Raw genomic sequence first — 22,845 nt, 5'->3', positions numbered from 1 at the left:
GTCAGCCCGTTAACAAGGCAAGCAAAATAACTCCAATAAAGTCTCTATTAAGAGGGAGACCTACCAGGAATGTTCTCGTGCTCGTGTTTCTTGAGATGGCGGTCGAGGTTGGTTTGCTGACCGAAACAGCGGTTGCACAGGTGACACTTGAAGGGTTTCTCCTTGTTGTGGATGTTGCGAACGTGGCGTTGCAGGTTGGACGAGATGCTGAACGAGCGGTCACAGTACTTACACCTGGCGGGGTGCACAGGACGACCAAGGTGAAAACCTACAACATTGCTTATCAAACAGTATCTCCGCGGTTGCAACATGGACATGACAAAATCTAATGATGATACAGTGGTGCCTTGAGATGTGAGTTGAATTTGTTCTGTGACCGCTTTCGTAACTCAGAACACTTGTCTCTTATATATTTCTCCACTGAAATAAATGAAGACACCATTAATCCGTTTCAGGTCCCGCCCGCCAAATAGCACTCTATAACGTTATAAAACCAACGAGTACAGTCATCACATCAATAAATAGAATAGAAAGAATTAACAATTTTGAAACATGTTTTGCTTCAATCACTGGACATTGTGCTGCTCCTTCTGTTGGTACAATACATACAATTGGATGTACACGGAGAAGGAGGGTCACTAAGGTGGAGTAATATTAGTTATATATTATCTGTCTTAATGTGTTGCCCCACTGTTTGTGTTGCTGAAAGCAGGGGTGTCAAACTCATGTTTTGTTGCGGGCCACTTTGGAGTTATGTCTTCCCTTGGAGGGGCATTGCGACAGTGAAACTGAATAAATGTCTTATCATCTCATCGTATTATTATTGCACAAAAAAAACCTCCTGATGGATTACTAGTTTTGAAATCAGTCAATTATTTGTTTGTTGTTTGTTCAATTATTCTTCAAGTGAGTGTAAACAGGGTAACAAAATTATTGCAAAATGTCAACACTATTCATCACATATGACAATTTGACATTTTAGTCCAGATTTTAGCAAGGATCATGGAAGTTGGCACACATGGTTTGCATTTGCCGGCCATATAAAATGACACGGTGAGCCGGCTCGGGCCCCCGGGCCTTCAGTTTAACACCTGTGGTTTAAACGGTAATAAAACCGAGACACTAATTGCATTATATTCACCCATCTATGTCATTTCTGATGATTCGTTTGTGCTAAGCTAAACAGAATTTTTTAGGGCTTAGCCAAGTGACTATTTGAAATAGAAAAAAGGTTTCTAAAGTGTAATAAATCATGCAATGCAAATCCATTTGAGAAAAAGAGAGATGGAGAAAGGACAAGAACTGAAGAAACAACAAGACTGCAGAGTCCGCTAGCAATTAGCAAAGCTCAGGGATGGGAGGGAACTCCTATCTACCTGCGACCTAATATTTTAGCCTACAATGGGTTTGAAACCTTCAACCTTTCAGTCCCCAAACTTTCTAGAGCGAGTGGCTCATTTACATCCCGCACATGACAAACCACAAATAAGAACACATGAACTCAAAATACCTGTAAGGCTGTTCGCCTGTGTGTGTTCGCAAGTGTCTGGTGAGGTTTGCCGAGCGGGGGAAGATTTTCCCACAGTACCTTTGTGGGAGAATGCAGAGAAAAGCAGGAAGGGGAAAGAGTAACAGACACAAATATTTATTTGACCATCCTTTGAAGGAAAAAAAAAGACATAAGTGACAACGTGTGGCACCGCAGGGCACTGACCTGCAGGCGTAGCGTTCCTTGCCCTTGCGGAGGATGGCATCCGAGAGCGAAGGAGGAGGCGAGCGGAAGCTGAAGAGCGGGTGAGCCGAACGTTGCAGTGAATTGGGCGGCATGTCCAGTTTTAGTGCACCAAAGCTTTCCAGTTTTTCTGTCATGTTCTCCATGGCGGACATCTGAAGGGACGAGATGGGGACGCTCTATTTAGAGAGATCAATTCATCCCATTGCTTGTGTGTGTTGAAAGGAAGATGGAATGAATAAAAACAGGGCCAAAAAGATATGAAATGAGGGAATGTGAGCTGCTTCCTTTACCAATGGTGGTTGTCAAAACTACCCCCCCCCCCCCCCCCCCCCCCCACAAGCTACCCTCTCCTCTCCAGTCAGGCCAACAAGATGGCTAAATAAGACACTCAAGAGTTCCGTAGGTTGCTGCACAATATAGTTTGAGATAACCCCAACTGATTGCTGAGGCCCTCCCCTGAGAAACTTGTGAACAAAGGGGAGGTGGAGGGGGCTGGGAGGTAGTTATGTAGGAGTTTATTTGCCAAAAACAGCTTACATCCTTCCTTCTTTTAGTGAATACGAGACGGGAGAGACACAGGGACAGACACTCCGTCGCAATGTGTTTATTTGCAGCCTGAGAACAAGCAAAAGGGTGGGCGGGGGTGCAGGAGGGGGACTAATTTTGTCATAAGACTGAATTAGAGGTGGTATTGTTTTGGGATCACTGAAACGCTTACGTGCTTAGACGTACTAAGATGACGAGGTTTGACTCGGTGTTCTGAGAAAACTGATTGTGGAACCCAGAGTGCTACATCGCAGGACAAGATGTCGAAACAGAAAAAAAAGCTTTTGTTTATAAAGGAATATACCGTATTTTCCACACTAAAAGATGCACTGGATTATGAGGCGCACTTTCAATGAATGGCCTATTTTGTAATTTTTTTTCATACATTGGGCACAATCTACAATGCATCCACTAGATGGAGCTACGCTCAAGGAAACGGCAACAGAACGATCAGATGTCAGTTTTTATATTTATATTTATATTTAATAAAGCAGCGACACAGTTCACTTAACCAACAGCAAGTTATAACATTGACTCGTTAACGTTGAACTCTCTCGCTGCCGCTCTATTTCCGTGTTCAACTGCGTAACCCATCGCCTTAAGTTTGAACTCTGAGTTGTCAGCATGTCCCGAGCAAGGAGCCATTTTGGGGGTCGAAATATTACCGTAATGACCATACACAAAGCGCATCGGATTTTAAGGCGCGCTGTGAGCTTTTAAGAAAATGGAAGGCTTTTAGGTGCGCCTTTTAGTGCGGAAAATACGGTAAGCTTTGATCAGATTTTTGAGGCAGGGTGGAGGACAACTGCTTTGCACGTCCGCCTAATAGTTCTGAGGTTTTAGGGTTCGAATCTTGGCTCTGGATGTCCTGTGTGGAGTGTGCAGGTTCTCCCTGTGTTTGCATAGGGGTTCTCCTGGTACTCTGTTTTGTCTCCCACATTCCAAAAACATGCATGCTAGGCTCATTGAAGACTTGAAAATGTGGCTGACGACCAGCCCATGGTTTGTTGTACTTCTCATCCAAAGTCAGCTGGGATGGAATTATTTGCTCAATTACCTACCGCATACCACTAGTAATTGGTGTTCAGAAAAAATCGAGGGAAGATCAATTTTTGTTTACGTTAACGTGCTGATTATTCTACATTTCAATTGACTTCAGTTGTGGTACCACTCAAAGAACGAAGAACCAATCAAAAGTACAAAAAAAAGAAAATTATATATCCACATCTGCTCCAGACGTGTGTATTGCAAAATCACAATTAATAGAGGACACAGATTTCCAGGTCAGATTTTAAGCAGTTTCCCCCAACAAGAGCCCCTCATTCTCCTGGACACAAACACAGGATGTCCTTGATGGACACGGTGCTATTATCTAGCCAGCCAGTCCACAACATCGAAAAAAAAAGAACAACTCGGCGGGACTGTAGCTTATGAGCCGGCCTGTGGGCTCCCGCCACCCGAAACAATGCCATGCCTAAGATTAGTGAGGATACCATTCAAATGCTTACTATTCATTACAAAAAAAATTATTAATACTATCATTCTTTGCAATCAAGATTTGTACAGGCAGCGAGGGTCTGGGGACAGTCGAACAATGTGAGCGATTATCAAAGAGGCCACAATAACAGGCTGCGTCTTCTGAAAAAAGGTAGAAGTGACGAAGTACACAGGCGCCAGTCAATAAACAAAGGAAGAAGTCATACAAGTCCTTGAGAACATAACATCAGCAGTGAGGAATGACGGCGCACCGAGCCCACATCAGTTCAGGTTGGGGCAGCGTGGGAGGGAGAAGAGACGGATATTCACACGGCGTGCGTTTCGGAGATACTTATGGTCATTGACCGCGTCTGGTAATCATCGGCAAAACCTCATAGATGGTTCCCGCTACTTCGGAGTAGCACCTGCATTATTTAGCATACCTATCACCGACACGTGAGTGTAGTTTTAATGTCGGACTACCTGCGGATGAAAGAGCTGTGGCGAAGGCCTGAGGAACTTCTCCTTCAGAGCTCCCACAGGGTCAAGTAGCTTCCTTTTCTCCACCCTGCTGGACCAACAACAAGGCAGAGGGTTACGTACCAAGGTCAGGGATCATCTGGAACATCTAATCCATAACTCAAGACAATGTTTGACGTCGCACTCATCTCAGTGACACTCGGTGGTCTAATCGGGTAAGAAATACCTGTATATTGGGTCCATGAAGAAGGCGGAAGGTTTGGCGTAGTGCAGAGGAGGCGGTTGGTGTGACTGTGGCTGGTGGTGCGGCGCAATTGGGGATTGGTGCAGGGACTGGGAGTGAGGAATGGGAAAATTGGGAGTTTCGTCCTTGATGGACACCCCCTTTCCTATTCCGTAGATGTGGTTCTTTTGATTCTGCGCTACGGCCGCCGTACCGTTGTGACCTCCTCGGCTTCTGTTGTTAATACTGAGGTCCAACGGTTGTTCCTCACCGCTTGATATGACCGAAGAGCCCCTGCTGCTTCCCGTATTCGTGTTTGGGTTTGAGGGGTTCGTTGGAGCTGGAGGCGATGACTTGGTCTCCTTGGGCTTCGTACTGAGATCAAACGGTGATTCTGCAGCGGGGACAGGCGTGCCGAGCGCACCAGAAACCATCTTGTGTAGATGCTCCCGAGGCGACTTGAGCTCTTCCTTAAAGAAGAGGCCAGAGTTGAGGGTGCCTCGTTCAGTGCTAAAGGGGTACAAGGAGTTGTGGAAATTGGGTAAGAACTGGAAAGGAAACATGGAGTGGTAGGGCAACGGACCCATCTTCTTCTCTTGATGGAGACCTATCAAACCCGGACCGAAATATTTCTCGGCAATCGAAGCAATGGCTTTGATGGAATCAGTGGTGGCCGCGTTAGTGTTTGTGGCGGTGGGTGGAAGTGCTTGCTCATCAGGCGGAGGGAAGAAAGAGGGCTGTGTCGACACCAAAGACAAAAAAGGACGCTCAATGGAGAGGTTGCCTGAATTGGACACCGCCGGAGTCACTGCACTGTTTGCGTCCTCTAACTGCTGACCGTCTTGGCGCGATAGGACCGCAGGTGGTTTTCTCCTTTTGCCATTGTGCTCGCGTTCGCTATCGCCGTCGCTCTCCAGGTCAGAACCATCACCCGAGGCCGTACCGGTCGTGGTGTCCAAATCTGTGCCGCTTGTGGTGTTAACATCTTCCAGGTCGCTGCCATCTGAAACGTCTGCCATCTTCGATTCAGTTTTTACCTCTCCACCGGATGACAAATCCAGTTTGGTCTCGGTATCTTTGTCCTCGGGCAGACTTAAACCGTGACCTCCATTACTGTTTGTTGAGCTCACGAAAGACAGCTGAGGGACATCTAGAGGACTCTGAGGCAGTCTGACTTCTTGAGTGCTGTTGCTAAGGGCCGTCTTCATCATCGGACTCGCCGGCAATAGCTGCGGTCGCGGATACAACGACGGAGGAAAGATGCCTGGGAAACCATGCGGGAGCGACGGGAAACCGTGAGGTCCTGGGGAGAACGGCAAGCCGGCATGAGGGTGAGGTCTGGATGGAAAGTAGTCTGTGAAGCCTAAACCTGACTGGTTCAGACCAGGGAGGTGCGGATGATGGGACTTGGCCTTGGCCATAATCGGACTGGAGCTCATGGGGATACCGGGATTGAACATTGCTGTCGGAGAGCCGTAATGGTTCTTGCCCTCGCAGAAGCGGCGGTGCTTATTTAGGGAGGAGGTAGTGCTGAACAACTGGCCGCAGTCCTTACACTTGATCTGAGTGCGGCAGTCGGCGTGCATACGCTTGTGGCGGCAGAGGTTGGAGAACTGGGTGTAGGATTTGTGGCACACCTCACCTGAGGGTACGAGAAGACACAGCCCATCAGGGCCTGGTTAAACCCTTTTTAACACTGTCTCTAACTGCGTAAACCAAATTAAACACGACACACACACACAAGCACGCCATGTGATTGGAAATCTGGGGTGAAAAGCCAAAGGCAAAAGACTTGTTGATGACACAGCAAGTAAAGTCTGGCATAGGGAAAATTCAGTCCATCGCAGTTTGTTTTATCTGTTTCAATACGAAAGAAGAACACAAATATCAACTTTGGACTGGTGCGTTTGCGTCCGAAGACTCATACGAGATGGAGAAAAAAAAATGTAAACAAAAGCCTTCTAGAAAAGTAAAAGTATCAAAATCATCAAATACAGAGACGACAGACCTCAAAGTCAAAAGCAGACAGGACTCTCACTTACAGATAAAAGGTTTGACACTGCTGTGGATGTGCTTATGCTGTTTGAGGCCTGACGAAGTGGCAAAGGTTTTGCCACACTCGGGGCAAGTGTGAGCTCGCGCCCCCACGTGTTGCGAGCGGATGTGACGCTGTAGATTGCTGGGATCTGTGAAGACCTGTCGCGCACAAAAATGGATACAAACACAATGTTCCGTTTGGATTTCGTCGTCCCCTTTGACATATGACATTTGCAAAGCTCTTTCGGATTGCCACAAAAAGAAAGAAATGGAGCAGAATTTCTGATCGGGTAAGGCCTGTGTGTCCAGTGCACCACTTACGTGCCGGGTATGCTGTACCTTATCACAATTTTCACACTCAAAGCGCTTGCCGCTGTCGTGCGACATCTGGTGACGAATGAGGTTGGACTTCCAGTTGAAAGCTTTGGGACACTGGTCACACTTGTACTCCCGCTCTTCCGTGTGAACTATCATGTGCTGGCCCAAACTTCACGTGGACAGAACAAGCAAAATAAACTGAATTGCACCATTTCCACACTCGATGCGAATCTACTGGCGGCGGCAGCGGCGCAGTTTTGTTCACCTGTACTCGTTCGGGAAGATCTTCTCACAGTCTTTGCACTCATGGACGGGCTCGTCGCTGTCCTCCCGCTCCTGTTTGAAGTCTTCTCTGAGGCTGTCGAAGATGGAGCCCGCGCTGGAACAGGAATATTTCTGGTGTCGCCGCAACTCCAGCGTCGATGAGAACAGTTCGTCACAGTCTTCACAGCGGTACATCTGCTCATCTGCACGCACGAAACAACAGAGACGCCGCCGCCAAGTCACTACAATCGCCCTCACAATCAAATAAAGCTGAAACTTGATAAGTCGTACGACTTGGCTTTTATTTTATTTAATTTTTTTCAAAATGGACTTGACTCTGAATTACCCAAATGCCCAAAATGACTTATGTGTTTAGATAGAATTTCATATGCCTGCGTTGAGACGGGTTTGAATAATCTTAATTTTATCTGGGCATCAAAAATCTTTCTGTGTATAACTTGTATCAATTAATCAATCTTTATATTCATTAGCATCAATTGCTTCTCTCTCGGTGAGTTACAGCTAAATTGACTCTCATTTAAGTGGTAAAACCAACCCCCCCCCCCCCCCCCCCATTGACAATTGTATCAAATGGAAATCAATTAGCCATGAAACACAGCCTTCATTAATGCGGTTAATTGCTCGGGAGGGGAAATCGTCGTGGGGACTGCATGTGTGTAAACGGGAAACAATAGGGACCGGTCAGCTCCTTCCATGTTGATAACCTTTACACTACTTCTCACCAACGAGGTCAAACGCATAAAAAGTCAGGCTAGCCTTTTCAATAGTGAGTTCCTGAGCCAGAGTCCAAGTTCAACAGCTCAGTGGGAGAGTTGTGGGAGGGGGGGGGGGGTCCGGGTCCGGTGGAGACTCTTTGTGCACAGAAATAAGCGTACGCGTGTGCGGCGGAACAATTTCCCAAAAAGAATACTGTAAGCCTCGAGGAGCAAGCAGAGGTAAGCGGGGGCCTGCACGGTGGCGCCAAAGGCACCCACCTGCCATCCGGCAATGTACACAGCCATCCATCATTTCAAGGGGTTTATCGGCGGTGACTTATACAATGCAACGCTCGCCTGATATTCTACCGTGACCGCTTATGCAGCTGGACCTTTTTGGGCCCATTAAAAGAGCATTAGCCTGGCATCATGCATGTATCCTACCTTGATGAGGAGGATAAATGACCTGATCGTCAGTCGGCCATGACACTGGGAGGAGAAAAAGCGATCGAAATCGCACACTTTGACACCAAGCGTGCACATGTTCCACGGATAGTGTATTTTGGTCGTTGTTTTAACTCGGCACTTTGATGCAACTTTCGCAAGAGAGTGTGACTAACAATTTCAAATGGCCCCCAACCCCACACCCCCCACCCACCGCAGCTCACCTCAGTGGGGTCGGTGGGTTTTAAAGAGGAGGCTAATGACTCTGGGGGAGATGATTGGAAAGACGATTATGTGCAGTTTAGCAGCTAATCTAGGACCATGGGTGACGTCTCAAGGGACTCCTCAAGTTCTTTACGCTACTAAATTCTGGCTCCGATAAAGTCGATGCAGAAAGCCCACTGAGCGGATGACTCAGACAAACACACAAACAGAGAATTACACTTTTCATGGCTGCACCACTCTTTTGAATCTCTTTCACAAACTAAATTAATTGTTGATTGCAGTTAGTTTTTTTTGCTTGCTTCTTCTTTATTCAGTCGGCTATTAATTAACACGGTCTTGCGCGCCCACACATTCACCCCCCCCCCAAAACACACACACACACACACACACACACGCACACACACTCACACTCATGCTACTGCGGGATTTGAACAAATCATTTTCCACTCAGTCATCACTTCTATTCAACAATTATGCACGCACATTTTTTTTGATTCCCGTCGACATATTGGCATTATTTATTTTTGTTGCATGCATCGGGAAAAAACTGAATTTTGTATTAATACAAAGGGAAAGGGGTCCGAAAATGAAAAAAACGAATTTGTCCAGCAACAAAATGATTTGTTTTGAAGAAAAAACAACGTTCCCCTTGAGGAGAGATAATTTCTCTAAAAAGTTTTCACAAATATTTTCTTTCAAACATGTATAAAAATGAAAACAGTATAAAAATGTGTCCGAATAATTTCTTATGATGAATTTGAACTCTGTCGATGTTTTTAAACTCTGAGGTTGACAATAAATTACAACGTTGAAATTTAAAGCAAGTGTCAATGAATTATTTCTGTGGGTTGTCTGTGAAATAAAACAAATCCAATTCAGCGCCGTTATTGGCAAGTCGGATAAAATATGTACTTTTAGTGCCGTTGAGTTTTTTTTAATACGATTGGAATAATTTACATTTAGTGAGGAAACGAACGAACGAGGGATTCTCTCTTTCCCCGTCCGAATGTGTCCAACAGTGGTAGCTGATGGGCGCGCAAGTAGAACAGGCCGCATTTTTGGATTTAGTTTAAAATATGCGCTAATGAGACGCATTGGTCTCCTTACCTTGTAAATTGGGTGCCATGGATCCCTCCGGGAAAATGCCGTCCTTCATATACACTAAAAGCTCCTCCCCTGCATCGATGTCCCGGACTGCTTTGTAATAAATCTATGGAGAGGGAGAGAAATAAAAAAAATATAGATCTATACTTTTCAACGTCAAAATGATTAGAAATGACTGCTTCAGATGAGTATATGTTTTTAGGCGCTTGGATCGGATTAATAAAAAAATAAAATGAAAATACTGTCGTTATCCTGCTGGCGGTTCGACTGTTAAAATGTGGAATCAGAGTGATCGAAACCATTTTTTTACTCAAATCAGACCAAAAACCCTTTTCCACAATTGACAGCACACGCTGATGCATCTTAAACATTGATGAAAATATTTTTGAAATAAAGCAAACGAATAATTTTAGGAACCGTCAGCAAAATGTCTAGAATACGTCTAGAATTACTCGAAATTGCAGCCACGACAAAATGTAGATTTCAGGTATTCACAATTCATCGGGGTCGGAAAGATTTATTTCAAATTACTGAAGGTATTTCATGCAATTAGTGACATCCGAATAGGGACAACCCGTCGTATCATATTAGTCAAACACATTTTCGAAATCAGAAAAAAATTACATGCACACATAAAACATGTAAACACCAACGTGTATTGCCATATGATCAAATACAAACAAAAATCCATACAAGAGAAGCCTTTTATTTAGCAAATCTGCGCGAACGGCTCGACAGCTTGCCATGTGAAGTCTGGCCACATGGGGGCTCTCTAAACCAAGGACGCCCGAGTAACGCCCCCCCCCCCCCCCCCCAGCCCTCAAGACACACACACACACACACACACACGCACACACGGCGACATGGGCATAGAACTAACTTTTACGAGTTGTAAGACGAAGCCGGTATGACACAACAAGCAAACAATTATTATTATTATTATTATTATTATTATTTGTCGGTGCCGGAGCCTGTCCACGCCGGAGCCCTGACCTTTGCTTTCTCCGTGAGGCGGAATAGTTGAGAAAGTTGCGCGGCGGTGCGGAGAGCCTCCAGCTGCACGAGCACTTCAGTCCCGGTGGAGTTGGCCACGCAACCCATACTCGCTCCACCACGACTCCCTGTCCCGGCCGGGAACCGGACCGATGGAGCAGTAGACGGAGCCGGCCGAGCGTCAGAGGTCGCGGAGCGGCCCGGCAGTGTGTACGCACGCCCGGTGACAACTTCGACGAGTTGGCCTCCTCCAAACTGGTGTACGGCCGCTGCACGGACTTTTCTCTAATCTAGTCCCCGAGCGTCCTTAAAGATGACGGTGATGAAGATGAGTCGCTCTCTCTCTCTCTCTCTCTCTCTCTCTCTCTCTCTTTCTCTTCGTGGTTCCTCCTCACGACCCCCCCGGTGCGCGCTCTCTCTCTCTCTCTCTCTCTGTCGCTCTCCCTGTGGTCCACCCGCCGGCCACTCCTCCTCGTCTTATCTCCAGCCAAAAGCAAGGAGGACCCCTCCCGCAGGCCCGAACCCCCTCCGCCCGCCCCCCCCCCCCCACCAACATCATCAGCAAGACGCATCTAATATATATGTGCGTAATGGACAAAATAAATTCCGAGTGACCCGCACGCGTTCATTCACGACAAGACACACCCACGCGCCCACCGAGGACGCGAAATCGACACGCGCAGAAAGATCATTCCAAAAAGTGATTGGCATTATTCTCAATCATGTTACGTTCAGTTTTTTTTTCATAAAATGTGGAATCAAAAATGATGTTAAATTTAAAGATGTTCATACTGTATATTTCTAATTGGTCATATTTTGCCGGAATCAATAGTTATTTCATGATTATTTGTTTCATATCTGCAAAAAAAAAAACACACACAGGTGAAATGGAATAAAATGATATAATTTTTGATAGTTGAGTTTAAAGGTAGTTTAAATCATTGTATAGTTTTGTGTCTTAAACCAATAATATCAAAAATTAGGAACATCGCTAGTCACTTTTATAAACATGTACATTGCATCATCTTATGTGCTTTTGTTTGGGCAAAACAACGGCATTTTTGCAGCAGTTTTGTGTGTGTGTGTGTTCAACAAGTGTAGATGTTTTCTTAGCCCGCACACGGCCTCAGTTGTGAACTCTCCTCATCTCTGTCCAGTGTCCAGAGAAAAAGATGTCTAATCAGTCAAGCTGTGTACTGTGGGCCTAGACACACACACACACACGCACACACACACATCGTGTGTGTGCGCGCGTGTGTATGCGTGTGTCTATTGATTAATCCCTCCAGATCAAACAGGGCCCACAATGCTCCACAAAAGATGAAAGAGTGAGTATTTAAGTTGGACATGTTTCATCATCCGATCAACCCACCGTAGTCCTGACATGACAGCTCTCAACATTTTTGCCCTCACCAGATGCAGCTTTGCCACATCTTTGGACACACGCTGTCATTTAAGGGCTTTGACTATTATACTGGAAGGACAGCCCACCATTCACAAGAGAGAAAATGCATGTGCGCGGCCAAAACCAAAAAAAAAAGAAATAAAATATATGCGTGTGTATGTGCATGTGTGCGTGTGTATATATATATATATATATATATATAATATATATAAACAGTATATTCATATAAATATTCATATAAATTCAATGATGACAAAAACAATTAATTCTTCACATTGTTCGACTTACAACATGAAAGTGATAAACAACCAGACCAGACTCCCTTTTTTTCTTTTTTCTTTCAAGGGCTGCGTTTCAATTTGCAGTGTGCACACATTTCCATAAACTCATGCATTGTGCATGTAAAAGACCCGAGAAGGGAAATCACTGAAAGCGCTGCTAAAAAACACATTTTAGCACTGAGTGGCCGTGTGTTGTGGAGTGTGTAAATAAATGATGGGCTCATAACTGTGACGGACCAGTGGCCAGGCAAACAAAAGCAAAGCCATTTGCCAGCTAAAAACTGCAAAACGCATCAAAAAGCAACGGAACACGTGACCTTTACTGGGTGCGGTAATTCGGCACTATTTTCGACGGTGCGCCGATTCTTTCCTTTGACAATGTGCGGCAGTGGCAGGGGGGCACTGATGTGAAAATCTTGAAAGGATTAGGCAGGTTGGTGTCGCCAACCAATTGGTGCTTGTCAATCTCGGAGGCCCTCGTGTATTCCTTCAGATTTGCACCAAGCCGCTCTCCCTTTTCTTTTCGCAATGTCTGAAGCTTAAATGGTCACGGTGGCCCGTCCCTTCTGTATGGAAGACTGACAGGTGGCAGGTCAAGACTTGAGGACGGAGAAAGGAGACAAAAGGGCGGCGAGGCACGAGGAGGAGCCGGCTATGCAGGCGGGGATTAGGAAACAAATAAGAGTGGAGTGACAGGAATGTCGGAACGCACAGGCGAGTTTTATGGCGGCATTTGGCTCCTGTCGTATGACTGTCATGTCGCATGTCACGTCGTCTGACGTCATTCGAGGGCAAGTTTCACTTCTCTTTGGCCCTATGGATACATTTACATTCTGTTCGCTCGTTCCAACACGAGACACATAAATCATTCACCTGTTTGGGCAATTCATTAACGCATTCAGTACCAGCCAATTCTAGACCAAGTCTGAAAAGACGTTTAAAATGAGTTATTGGGGAATGAGTTAATTATTATCGCTAAAACGGGGTACACAAAAATTAATGCCACTATTGTTCAATCAGGGGTTGCCCCCATAAGTCACGCGTATGCCTTATTTGGTACAGTTTTTATGCCGGATGCCCTTTCGAACACAAACCATCACTAACAAAGTATGATTGGGCCAAAATGGATCATTCACCAGCCGATTCTTGGACGTCTCTGAAAGATTGTTCTTAGTGCTTTTTCCTGTGTTGAATGCTTTTTCCTCCCCCCATCAGGTCTAAAAATGCCAAAGGTCAACAATTGTCAATGTGAAACCAGTTTAATACCCCCCCCCCCATTGCAAATGTTGGCATCTGTGCTCAACAATGAGTTTGGCGAAACAACAGACTCTGTGATTGTATCTGGTTGTGTTGAGTGTTATGTGTCTCCCAAGTCACATATCCATCTATAAATGCATCTGTTTTCTTATCCGCTTAGCCTCACGAGGGCTGCGGGAGTGCTGGAGCCTATCGCAGCCGCCTTCAGACGGGAGGCGGGGTACACCCTGAACCGGTTGCCAGCCAATCGCAGGGCACACAGAGACGAACAACAATTCACACTCACAATCACACCTCCGGAAAATTTGGAGTGTCCTGCAACACATGCTTTTAGAATGTGAGAGGAAACCGGAGTACCCGAAGAAAACCCATGCAGGCATGGGGAGAACATGCAAACTCCACACAGGAAGGCCGAGGCCTGCAACCTCGGCACTGTGAGGCCGTCGTGCGAACCAGTCGACCACTGTGCTGCCTCCAAGTCATTTACCACAGTCAAAAAATTCAACCACTGCAAGGTAGTTATGGAACAAGTTAAAAGTTAGCCTAGCTTCTTCTATTTCTTCTTCTTCTGTTTCTTCCTCAACGACTTATGGAAGTAAACATCGTGGTGTGTAACGGTACCGGGTTCAATTCCAGCTCCGGCCTCCATGTGTGGAGTTTGCATGTTCTCTCCAGACCTGTATGGGTTTTCTCCGGGTATTCCGCTTTCCTCCCACATTCCAAAAACATGCACGGCAGGCTGATTGGACACTCGAAATTGTCCCGAGGTGTGAGTGCGCACGTGGACGGTTGTTCGTCTGTGTGTGCCCTGCGATTGGCTGGCAACCGGTTCAGGGTGTCCCCCGCTTACTGCCCGAAGAAGGCTGGGATAGGCTCCAGCACCCCCGTGACCCTTGTGAGGATAAAGCTCATTGAAAAATGGATGGACAGATGGATGGAACTGTATTGTCACTATTTGAACTATATGATAACAAATCAGATACGTGTCTCATGTGGGCAAAAAAATAAAGAAAGAAAGAAAATCGGAATTGTGCTGCAATACGAATGTCGCCTTTTTTCAAGTTTTGATAAGTGACCGGTTTCAGAAGTTTACGACAACATCTGTATGTTACCATTAAGCCGTTGATGGTCAAAGCTGATTAGCTCATCAACTAGCAGGATCGGATTAAGCTCAGATCGCTTTCACACCACAATGGAACCCCACCAACTTTGTTTAGAATAGCTGGGTTGGTCTGCAGCAGAGTTTTGTTGGCGGAAGGAACTGAACTCAAGTTTGATCAAAACAGACCTAAGTGAACTCCAGAGAATGGAAGAGAAATATCGCGTCGATCACAAACCCTGACCCATTCATGATTGGCCCAAAAGACACTGGCCTATTCCTATTCCCAAACCTTTATGACAGTACGGAGCAGGTGCAAAACAGCCGATACACTAAATCGATTCTCACACTTCATTGGCTGATGGTTTTATAAGTCCGATGAGTGCCGGGCTGTTCTTGAAGCTTTGTTGCGTGTGTCACTTCCTAATAACCCTGGCAACCGGCCCAGTGACAGCCACACAATAGAACCATTCCTTGGTCATGACCAGCCAACATGTTTTGCAGTCACAATGGCAAACACACAAAAGATGGAGGAACCCGCTAATCACTCTGAGTGGATGGGAAACAGGAAAGCAAAGCGGCATTGGCTGTCGTGGGACAAAGACAACGCAAACAATGTGTCTCTTATGTGGACTCCGAATCCATGCGGGACACTCACCTGGTCTCCAGTGAGGTGGCAGGCGGCGAGATTCTGCTCCTGAAACGAAGGGGCGGAGCGGACATACTTGAGCCAGCTGTTGCTGGGGCTGTCCGGGCCTGCGTCCAGAGCAAACTTGATGTTGCCCATGTCGTCCACCACCTGTTTAGGAGCAACGGGTCCAAGTTTTAGAAACGCAGAAATTGACGATGCACCGATCCAGTTCACTCCGTTTCAAGTTTGCTTCAATCGGGAGGAAGTCGATCATGTTTCAAATGTAGATGTCAGCTAGTCATTTTGAGATCGGTCACCTTATAAATTCAGAGCAGAAACAGGCGAGCTAACCTCGTCACGCCTGACATGATGAGAAGAGGCAAGAGTTGAGAACGGTAGCTTCTTTGACTTGTCAAACGACTCTCTTTGGCACATATTGATCACCTTTTGTAACCTTGACAGCACCCCCCCAGACGCGGAGGGAGGGGTTCACGTTTCAGAGAGATTGACAGCAGATGGAGGTACGTGGCAACAAATGGATGGAAAAAGGATGGATTTTTGTTGAGCAAGGAAGGTGTTCGTGGATCGTTTCCCGTCTTTAAAAGTCATCTTAAAACTCATTTTTCTGCTTTGGCTTTTGACTCGGCAAGATTTTTTAGTTTGACTCGTTTTGCGCTTTCTACTGCCTTCGTTATTAACTTATCGTTTCATCGTTTGCTGTTGTATGATTTATTTTTGCTCCACGTCCGGCACTTTGTATATACAGCGGTGGTTGCTTTAAAGTGCTTTTTAAATACAGCGGAGTTAAAAATTGGATTCTGACATTGAACCGTGGTATCGGGAGATCCAAGGTGCCACATATCCGAGTGTAGCTTGGAACTCAAACAACAACGGTGGACCGCAGAGCAGTTCTTGTTCCTCTGATGACAAATCAGAATCTCACATCTAAGATGACGACAGGTGTTGAAATGATATCAGATCAGAACTGGCAGGACAAGGAGTTGGTACACATTGCACACATTTCCTCACAAAGCACCATCACCAACTACCGGCACATGACGAATCCGTGTGATGAGAATTGTTTAACGATGCTGTCGCTGTAGTAGAAAACGAAAAGGGAGGGAACAAAAACCCCAACCCATTTGCTTCTTTAAACTTTCCACGCTCATCCAGTCCACCAAGGCAGGATTGACACTCCAATTTCACCCCCGCGCTGCATGTAATCCCACGCCTGTTTGTATCCTCCAGAGAAAACTCGCCTGAAACGGAGCGACCGGGCTAATTACAACTCCCAATCAGACTGGCTCAGCGATGGCCTCGGGTGAGCGTGACGCTTCTCATGGTGGCGAGGAGATAGACCTCGAGGTGCAACGGAGAAGAACCAACAAGCCACTTGACGTTTTTAGATGCACGCGCAGTTCATGAACTCAGAGAACTGGCCATGTTTTCCAAAGCCAGCTTTTATTTTTCCAGCTCGTAAAGTGTGAACGATCATGTTCTTGTTGTGTGGGTGAAAGGGATGCAGGTGTGGAGTTTGGAAGGTAAATATGTAAAGTGTCTGGTTGGAGGTGTGAGAGAACTGGTGCGTGGGTGCTTGTCCAGATGCACACAATCGAAGGTGTGCATAGTTTTGAGTTGAGGTGTGAGCACGAGAGCCGAACAATGAATCCAATTCAAATATTCAAATCGCAAAGGCTGCAAATTTGGAGGAAAAAACAAAAACAAAAATCAGCCACTTCATTTGAGTGAGTCAGTAGGGTTTACTTGATATGTGATAAAGCCGCAGATATGTTTGCATTATTGCCATAATCTGATTGAAGACTTCCTTATTTATGTTCAAGCCACACTTATTTGGTAGAATTGCTCTAAGTCAACGCTTAAAAGACTGAAAGTCAAAGTGTTGTGAAAGTTAACAGTTACAACTGAAGCAGATAAACTGTATCTGATAAACTGGAGCAGATAAACTTCATCTCTAAGCGCAAAACATTTATGCATAATAAATTTGCCATTGTTCATTGCGGTACAGATGAATGGATTACTTGTATCTGAAAAAATACATGGAAAGACAACCTTGAAAAATTCATGACAAGGTATTCTTATTATAATGAAGTGGTGCCTTGAGAGTTTCATTGATTCCGAGACCACATTTGTATCTCAAATCCTCTTTCCCCACTGAAATGAATGGAAATACAATTAAACTGTTCCAACCCCAGAAAAACACACACACACACACACACACACACACACACACACACACACACACGTATATATGTAAATATTTTGTTGTTCTACTTCTTCCTTTCATAACTTTGTTGCTGTGAATTGGGAATTTCTCCATTGCGAGACAAATAAAGGTTTTCTTGTCTTATCTTATCTTATCTTATCTATATACAGTATATATATATATATATATGTATGTATATCAGCATTTGTCAGCAGAGGTGCCGTCATTTGTGCCCACAAAAAAATAAAAAATAATAAATCCAACACAAATACTTCCTCCTTGTACGAAATGAATGTGAATGAGAATCTAAAAACAAAATTCCCTTCTCGCAGCTATTGCGTCTTCTGCTTCCACTTGACGACTTCAAAATTCAACCTGATTGAGCCCAGGCTTTTATTTTATGTGTGAAAACAGTCACTGAAAATGAAGCGGTGCTCGGTCTGTCAAAACCACCAAGCCGTTCACACCCACCAATACTTCCCAATACTGTCTCCCTAATATTTTTCAGATTTACATATACATATGTACATACGCACTCACACACACACAGAGCGAGAGAGTTTGTGGCATGACAGGTATTCCTCTTGTTTATAGGGAAGTGAAAAAATAAATTCCTGAACATAGGTGGAGTTTTTGTGAAAGGGTGTGGCAAGTTCGACATGCAAGCAGAACTTTCACATGCTTACTGTGCATGTTGCAGTTGATACGCACTTCCAGAGGCTTCCACCCCTCTCACTACATTTCACGATGCACCCGAGGGTCTGATGGCGGGCTTAATGAGCAGCAGGCCTGTGTGTTGTTGTAAGTGTACAAGTGCGCGTATGTTGTTGAGGAGGCCGCCTCACACCCTGTCTCCGGGTGCAAGGCTGATTTATAAGGCTTCAAATGAGTTGCAGCAGAGAGGGAGAGCCAGAACAAGCCCACAGCTGATTGTTTGTTTATTTACCTTTTCCGTTTCATTTTTCTTCCCCCCCCCCCCCCCCCCATCCTCACGTGTCGTATGGGAGAACAATGCGGGATGCAATATGTCACGTGAAATGCAAACCGTTTTCTGGATTTATTTCAGTTCTCACTTTGAGAGTTTATGAAGAGGCAAAACATTTTCACAAACATTAATAATGAGAATAAAGAAAAAATAAACAACGCTTTCGGGGGGGCAACCTACAAATTTTAGAGTACGTGTGAGAATGTGTTTCAGCACTTTTTTTTTCTCGCTTTAAAGATTTAATTTTCATATCTGCTTTTCCATTTCAGCTCAAACACTACATATATAATTTTACCAAGATTTAATTTCTTCTCCATACATACAGTAGATAAGCATGGAGAAAAAAAAAAAGAGAAATGTTTTTCTCAATTAGCATCTACAACTGTGATGATATTGCATTCAAGTTATTGGCGTATTTTTCTATCTCAAAAGGTTTGAATTTTCGAGGCAATCAAAGCAGCGACTTCGACCGAATTCTATGCCACTGCTTGCATTCTCGAAACTGATGCCAAAATACATTGAAGGCATAGCTTAGAGCAGGTATGTCAAACTCAGGTCCTGGAAGGCCGCTGTCCTGCATGTCTTCCAAGTCTCCCTGTTGCAACACACCTGATTCAAATGAACATGTTCAATGTCAGGCTTCCGCAGAGCTTGCTGATGATCTGATCATTTGAATCAGGTGTGTTGCAACAGGGAGACTTGGAAAACATGCAGGACAGCGGCCCTCCAGGACCGGAGTTTGACACCCCTGGCTTAGAGTGTACTCATCGTTGATTGAGCAGCATTCGAAGGAACGAGCGCGAGCACCAAAAGAGTCCCGGAGGTAAGTGTGAAAAGAGAAGCGTGTTGGAGTGGACAGGATGCAGAGCAAACTCCACAGGAAGCTCTGATAAGAGCACGACACTCCTCTTGCTCCTCGCCTCACAAAGGGGAACCTTTGACAGCTCGAGACCTTTAATGGATGTCTCGACATGCCCTCTCCTTCGCCGGCTACGTGTGACGGATGTGAGAGGCGTGAGGTGGGGGGGGGGGGGCTGAATTAGCAGAGGAAAGTTGCTTGTAAGGCCAGGCGCCGGTGACAAGGTGCATATTATTTTCACTCTGACTGAGAGCACAAAATGGAAATGCTGCCCTGACGGTGATTGCGATTCCAATGCAAGGTGGAGATAGAAGCACTTTGCTTTGTTACAATGTTCCGGGTGTGCTTACAGTCTATTTTTATTGACTAAAGACACTGTGATTTTATCCATACAATAGATGGGGAGCAATGGATGCTTTCTTTATGATTGCAGGCCACAACTTCTCACAACTAGCTCTTGAATTGAATGACGTTAAATCAAAGGGCAGTCAGAGTTGAAATATATTTTACAGGTGCGATTTAACAGTCTGCTCATCATTGTGGTTTATATTTGCTGTATAGAATTGTGCTTATTTAAACCGAAAGCACTGTCGAATAATTGGGCCACCTAATACCACTGCATAATTCAGCAGCCACAAGAAAAACAGTGCTGTCGATGTTACCCTCTTCCCAACCAGCCAAAGTACAAAACAAATCCATTGAGCGTAATCCAAACCTTGTTAGGCACACACCTAAAAGCAGTAGTAAGCATTGGCAATGTCTGTACTCTGTCTAAATGCATGCACTTCCACTTGAGGCAGTTAGGGGGCGCCCTCACACGAGAGATGAAAAACAGACTTGGAAATTGCGGCTTTCTACAGTTGCTGAAAATATAATAAAAAGGGTAGACATACAAGAATCACACGCACTCACACACACACACACACACACACACACACTGCTGATGGCCGAGTGGAGAGCCAGTCGTGGAAGTGGAGCGGTGACAGTGACAGATTGAGTGGCTGTGGAGTGGACTGCAGTGCTGGTTGTTAGAGGTGTTGCAAATTAAGGTGTGGGACGACTAACAAGGAATAAAGAAGTGTGTGTGAGAAAGTGTGTATCCTTTCAGGAAAAGTGTCTCATTCCAGTTGGGAGGCCCCCTTAACAGACACACGCGTGCGCACGCACACATACACACACATTCGCAGACTAATAAAACGGCTGACAGAGTACAGATCCCCACATCCTCTGATCTATACATTAGTGTGCGTGTGTGTGTGTGAGTAAGAGATGACCCTACCCTGACACGTTACTCAACAGTCTAAATGAATGTGCTTTCAAACAGGATGTCCTACCTATACTATCGGTAGCTACAGACAAAATGACATTATTAAAATTCATTAAAAAAAATTCTCTCATTTTCGGCAGATTGAGCTAATATAGTAAATTCGGGATAAATGCAAGTCATGTATTTTCATTGGGAAAACAAAAGGTTTTTACTTGTTGCAGCTGCAGCTGTTGTGAAAGTGCCATATAAATAAAAAGGTACAGTACTGTATTGTAGAACAAATTCTTTCTTTTTTGTCCGGTAATACCGAGAGAGGACAACGACTCAAAGAACTGGAGAGCATATGGTGCACATTGTCTGTATTCGTGTGTGTCTGTCATGGCATATTCCGTGCGCTGTGATAGTACACCTACGTTGCCCACATCTGGCAGTCTATTGACAACTAAAGAGGAATCCGGCCGTAAATCCCCCCGCACACACACACACGGGCACACTTAAATAGCGGCACCGTCAATACAAGCTAAAGGCGCGGCGTCGTGTGTGTGTCTGTGCTCGTACATGGATAAATATTCGTGTGTCGTGCACAGTGTGATGAGTGATGCGTCTGATGGTGATTGAAAGCGTGTTAAATGTGAGCCTTTTTACCTGGCTGTCGGGTAGCTATCGTGACATAATTAAAAAGCGGGCTGCCAGGCCCAGGGCCCTGGGCCTTGTAAAAAGCCATCTGGGCAGCGTGTGTGTGCGTGCGTGCGTGTGCGTGTGAAAATATCGCGCGTGTCAGAATGCGACTCGGCTTACTAATGACCCAACTTGCTTCCCTTAAATTAGCACTCATAGCTATGCAGCTATCATTTGCGTTGCGTGTTTGTGTGTGTGTGTGAGTGCGCGCCTGTTCCCAGTCCGTTGTGCTTTCCACCCCAACGAGGCTTCCAGCCGCAGACTGGTCATTCCTTTAACAATAGCGCTCAGCTTTGATACGCATGTCAGAATTGAATTGAGAACTATGTGTATTATTGTGGCTGCACTTTGGCAGGGGAGCAAGTGTTCTGCAGAGTACTGAGCGCTTATCGCAGTACAGCAACATAAGAATGAGTCACAGACGGCGTCAATCCTTATCTTTGGAACGGTGGAAAATGTGAGCTTCAGTATTGGATTGCTTTTGGGATAGTTGACGTGATGATTTGGATGCCCGCTGCTTGCTGCTAGCAAGATGCCTTAATTAGCATCAGCTACTTAAACGTGGTACGCATGTCTGGTCGGCCATTATTTTTAATGCAACATCCAGTTTGTCATTGCTGTATGATTGTGACCAATTATGATGGATATTGTTACGGTAACAAGTAGTTGAATTGTATCATCGTTTTTTTTTTTTTGTCAGTATCAACAGATGAGGCCTACTTTTGAAATTCCACCCCCAAAAACTACGGCGCTAATAATAAAGCAGAGACGACTAAGAGAATTAAATTAGCAACCGTGCCAAATCGGCGCAGGTCTCGCCATGTCCAAGTAACTTGAAACAGGAAGTGTGCTTGCTGTGAAAAGGGACATGCAGTGAGTTTTAAAGCTGGGGCCTCATTAATGCAATGGCCGTGTGTTATTTACAGCCTCTTATTAAAAGCCTGGGTGAGTGTGTGTGTGTGTGTGTGTCGAGTGACTGTGTGTGAGTGTGCTCGTGTGTATTCCACCGGAATGTTTTGTGTGCAGGTGATTCGTTCAAAGTAAATGCATCAGTTTTACTGGCACGCAGCCTTTTTTTTTTTTTTACAAGCTCAGCTTTATTATATGTATTTATGGCAATTAGTGAGGAGATATATTGGCTCATTACAGCCAAGCAGGTGCTGGCTAAATGAGGAGATATATGAACAGTACATTGGGGTCATACACACTGTGCCCCTGAGAGTCCCCGCCCACTTTTCTCTTTCTTTCTTTCATTCTTTTTTTTTTAACACAATGAACTCTTGCTACGTTCAATATGGCCGCATGCACGTTACTTATGATGATTGCTAACAGGCCCGAGACAACAAAGTGCGTCAAAATGCTTCAACATAGATTAGGAGGAGGAAAAAAACCCACATTTGGCTGTTTAATGCTGGGTGAGAACATACAGTGGCAAACAGCTGTTTGTGGGTGACAGGAACTAATGTTTGACGGTGCAGCTGAGTTTGTTTACATGTACACACACGTGCACACACACACACGCACACGCACACATACACACACAAACTAACATGTAGCTTCACTATGATTTAACTGGTTATTTCCATACCGGTGTAAAT

The 22,845-nt window shown here is 45.2% G+C and overlaps 1 protein-coding gene across 6 annotated transcripts in view; it reads right to left on the bottom strand.

Moving 5' to 3' along the window:
* The window catches only part of prdm16 (PR domain containing 16), a 190,887-nt gene that overhangs the window by 10,379 nt on the left and 157,663 nt on the right, over positions 1-22,845 (bottom strand). Inside the window, exons 4-13 of one of the 6 annotated variants that reach the window (XM_086110079.1) lie at positions 15,262-15,402; positions 9,572-9,674; positions 7,081-7,282; positions 6,819-6,984; positions 6,503-6,656; positions 4,464-6,135; positions 4,241-4,325; positions 1,715-1,887; positions 1,511-1,588; positions 65-234 (exon numbers count right to left, since the gene is read on the bottom strand). In XM_086110079.1, coding sequence (XP_085966205.1) covers positions 65-234; positions 1,511-1,588; positions 1,715-1,887; positions 4,241-4,325; positions 4,464-6,135; positions 6,503-6,656; positions 6,819-6,984; positions 7,081-7,282; positions 9,572-9,674; positions 15,262-15,402 — 2,944 coding nt within the window. Of the gene's footprint in view, positions 1-64; positions 235-1,510; positions 1,589-1,714; positions 1,888-4,240; positions 4,329-4,463; positions 6,136-6,502; positions 6,657-6,818; positions 6,985-7,080; positions 7,283-9,571; positions 9,675-10,561; positions 11,028-15,261; positions 15,403-22,845 lie in introns of those variants that run through there. The other 5 variants (XM_086110096.1, XM_086110121.1, XM_086110087.1 and 2 more) reach the window with 5 other exon arrangements.

Source organism: Hippocampus guttulatus, chromosome 1, assembly GCF_054856545.1.
Source record: "Hippocampus guttulatus isolate MCC_2025c chromosome 1, RoL_Hgut_1.0, whole genome shotgun sequence".
Lineage (NCBI taxonomy): Eukaryota > Metazoa > Chordata > Actinopteri > Syngnathiformes > Syngnathidae > Hippocampus > Hippocampus guttulatus.
This window is presented reverse-complemented; position numbering and strand designations above follow the sequence as displayed.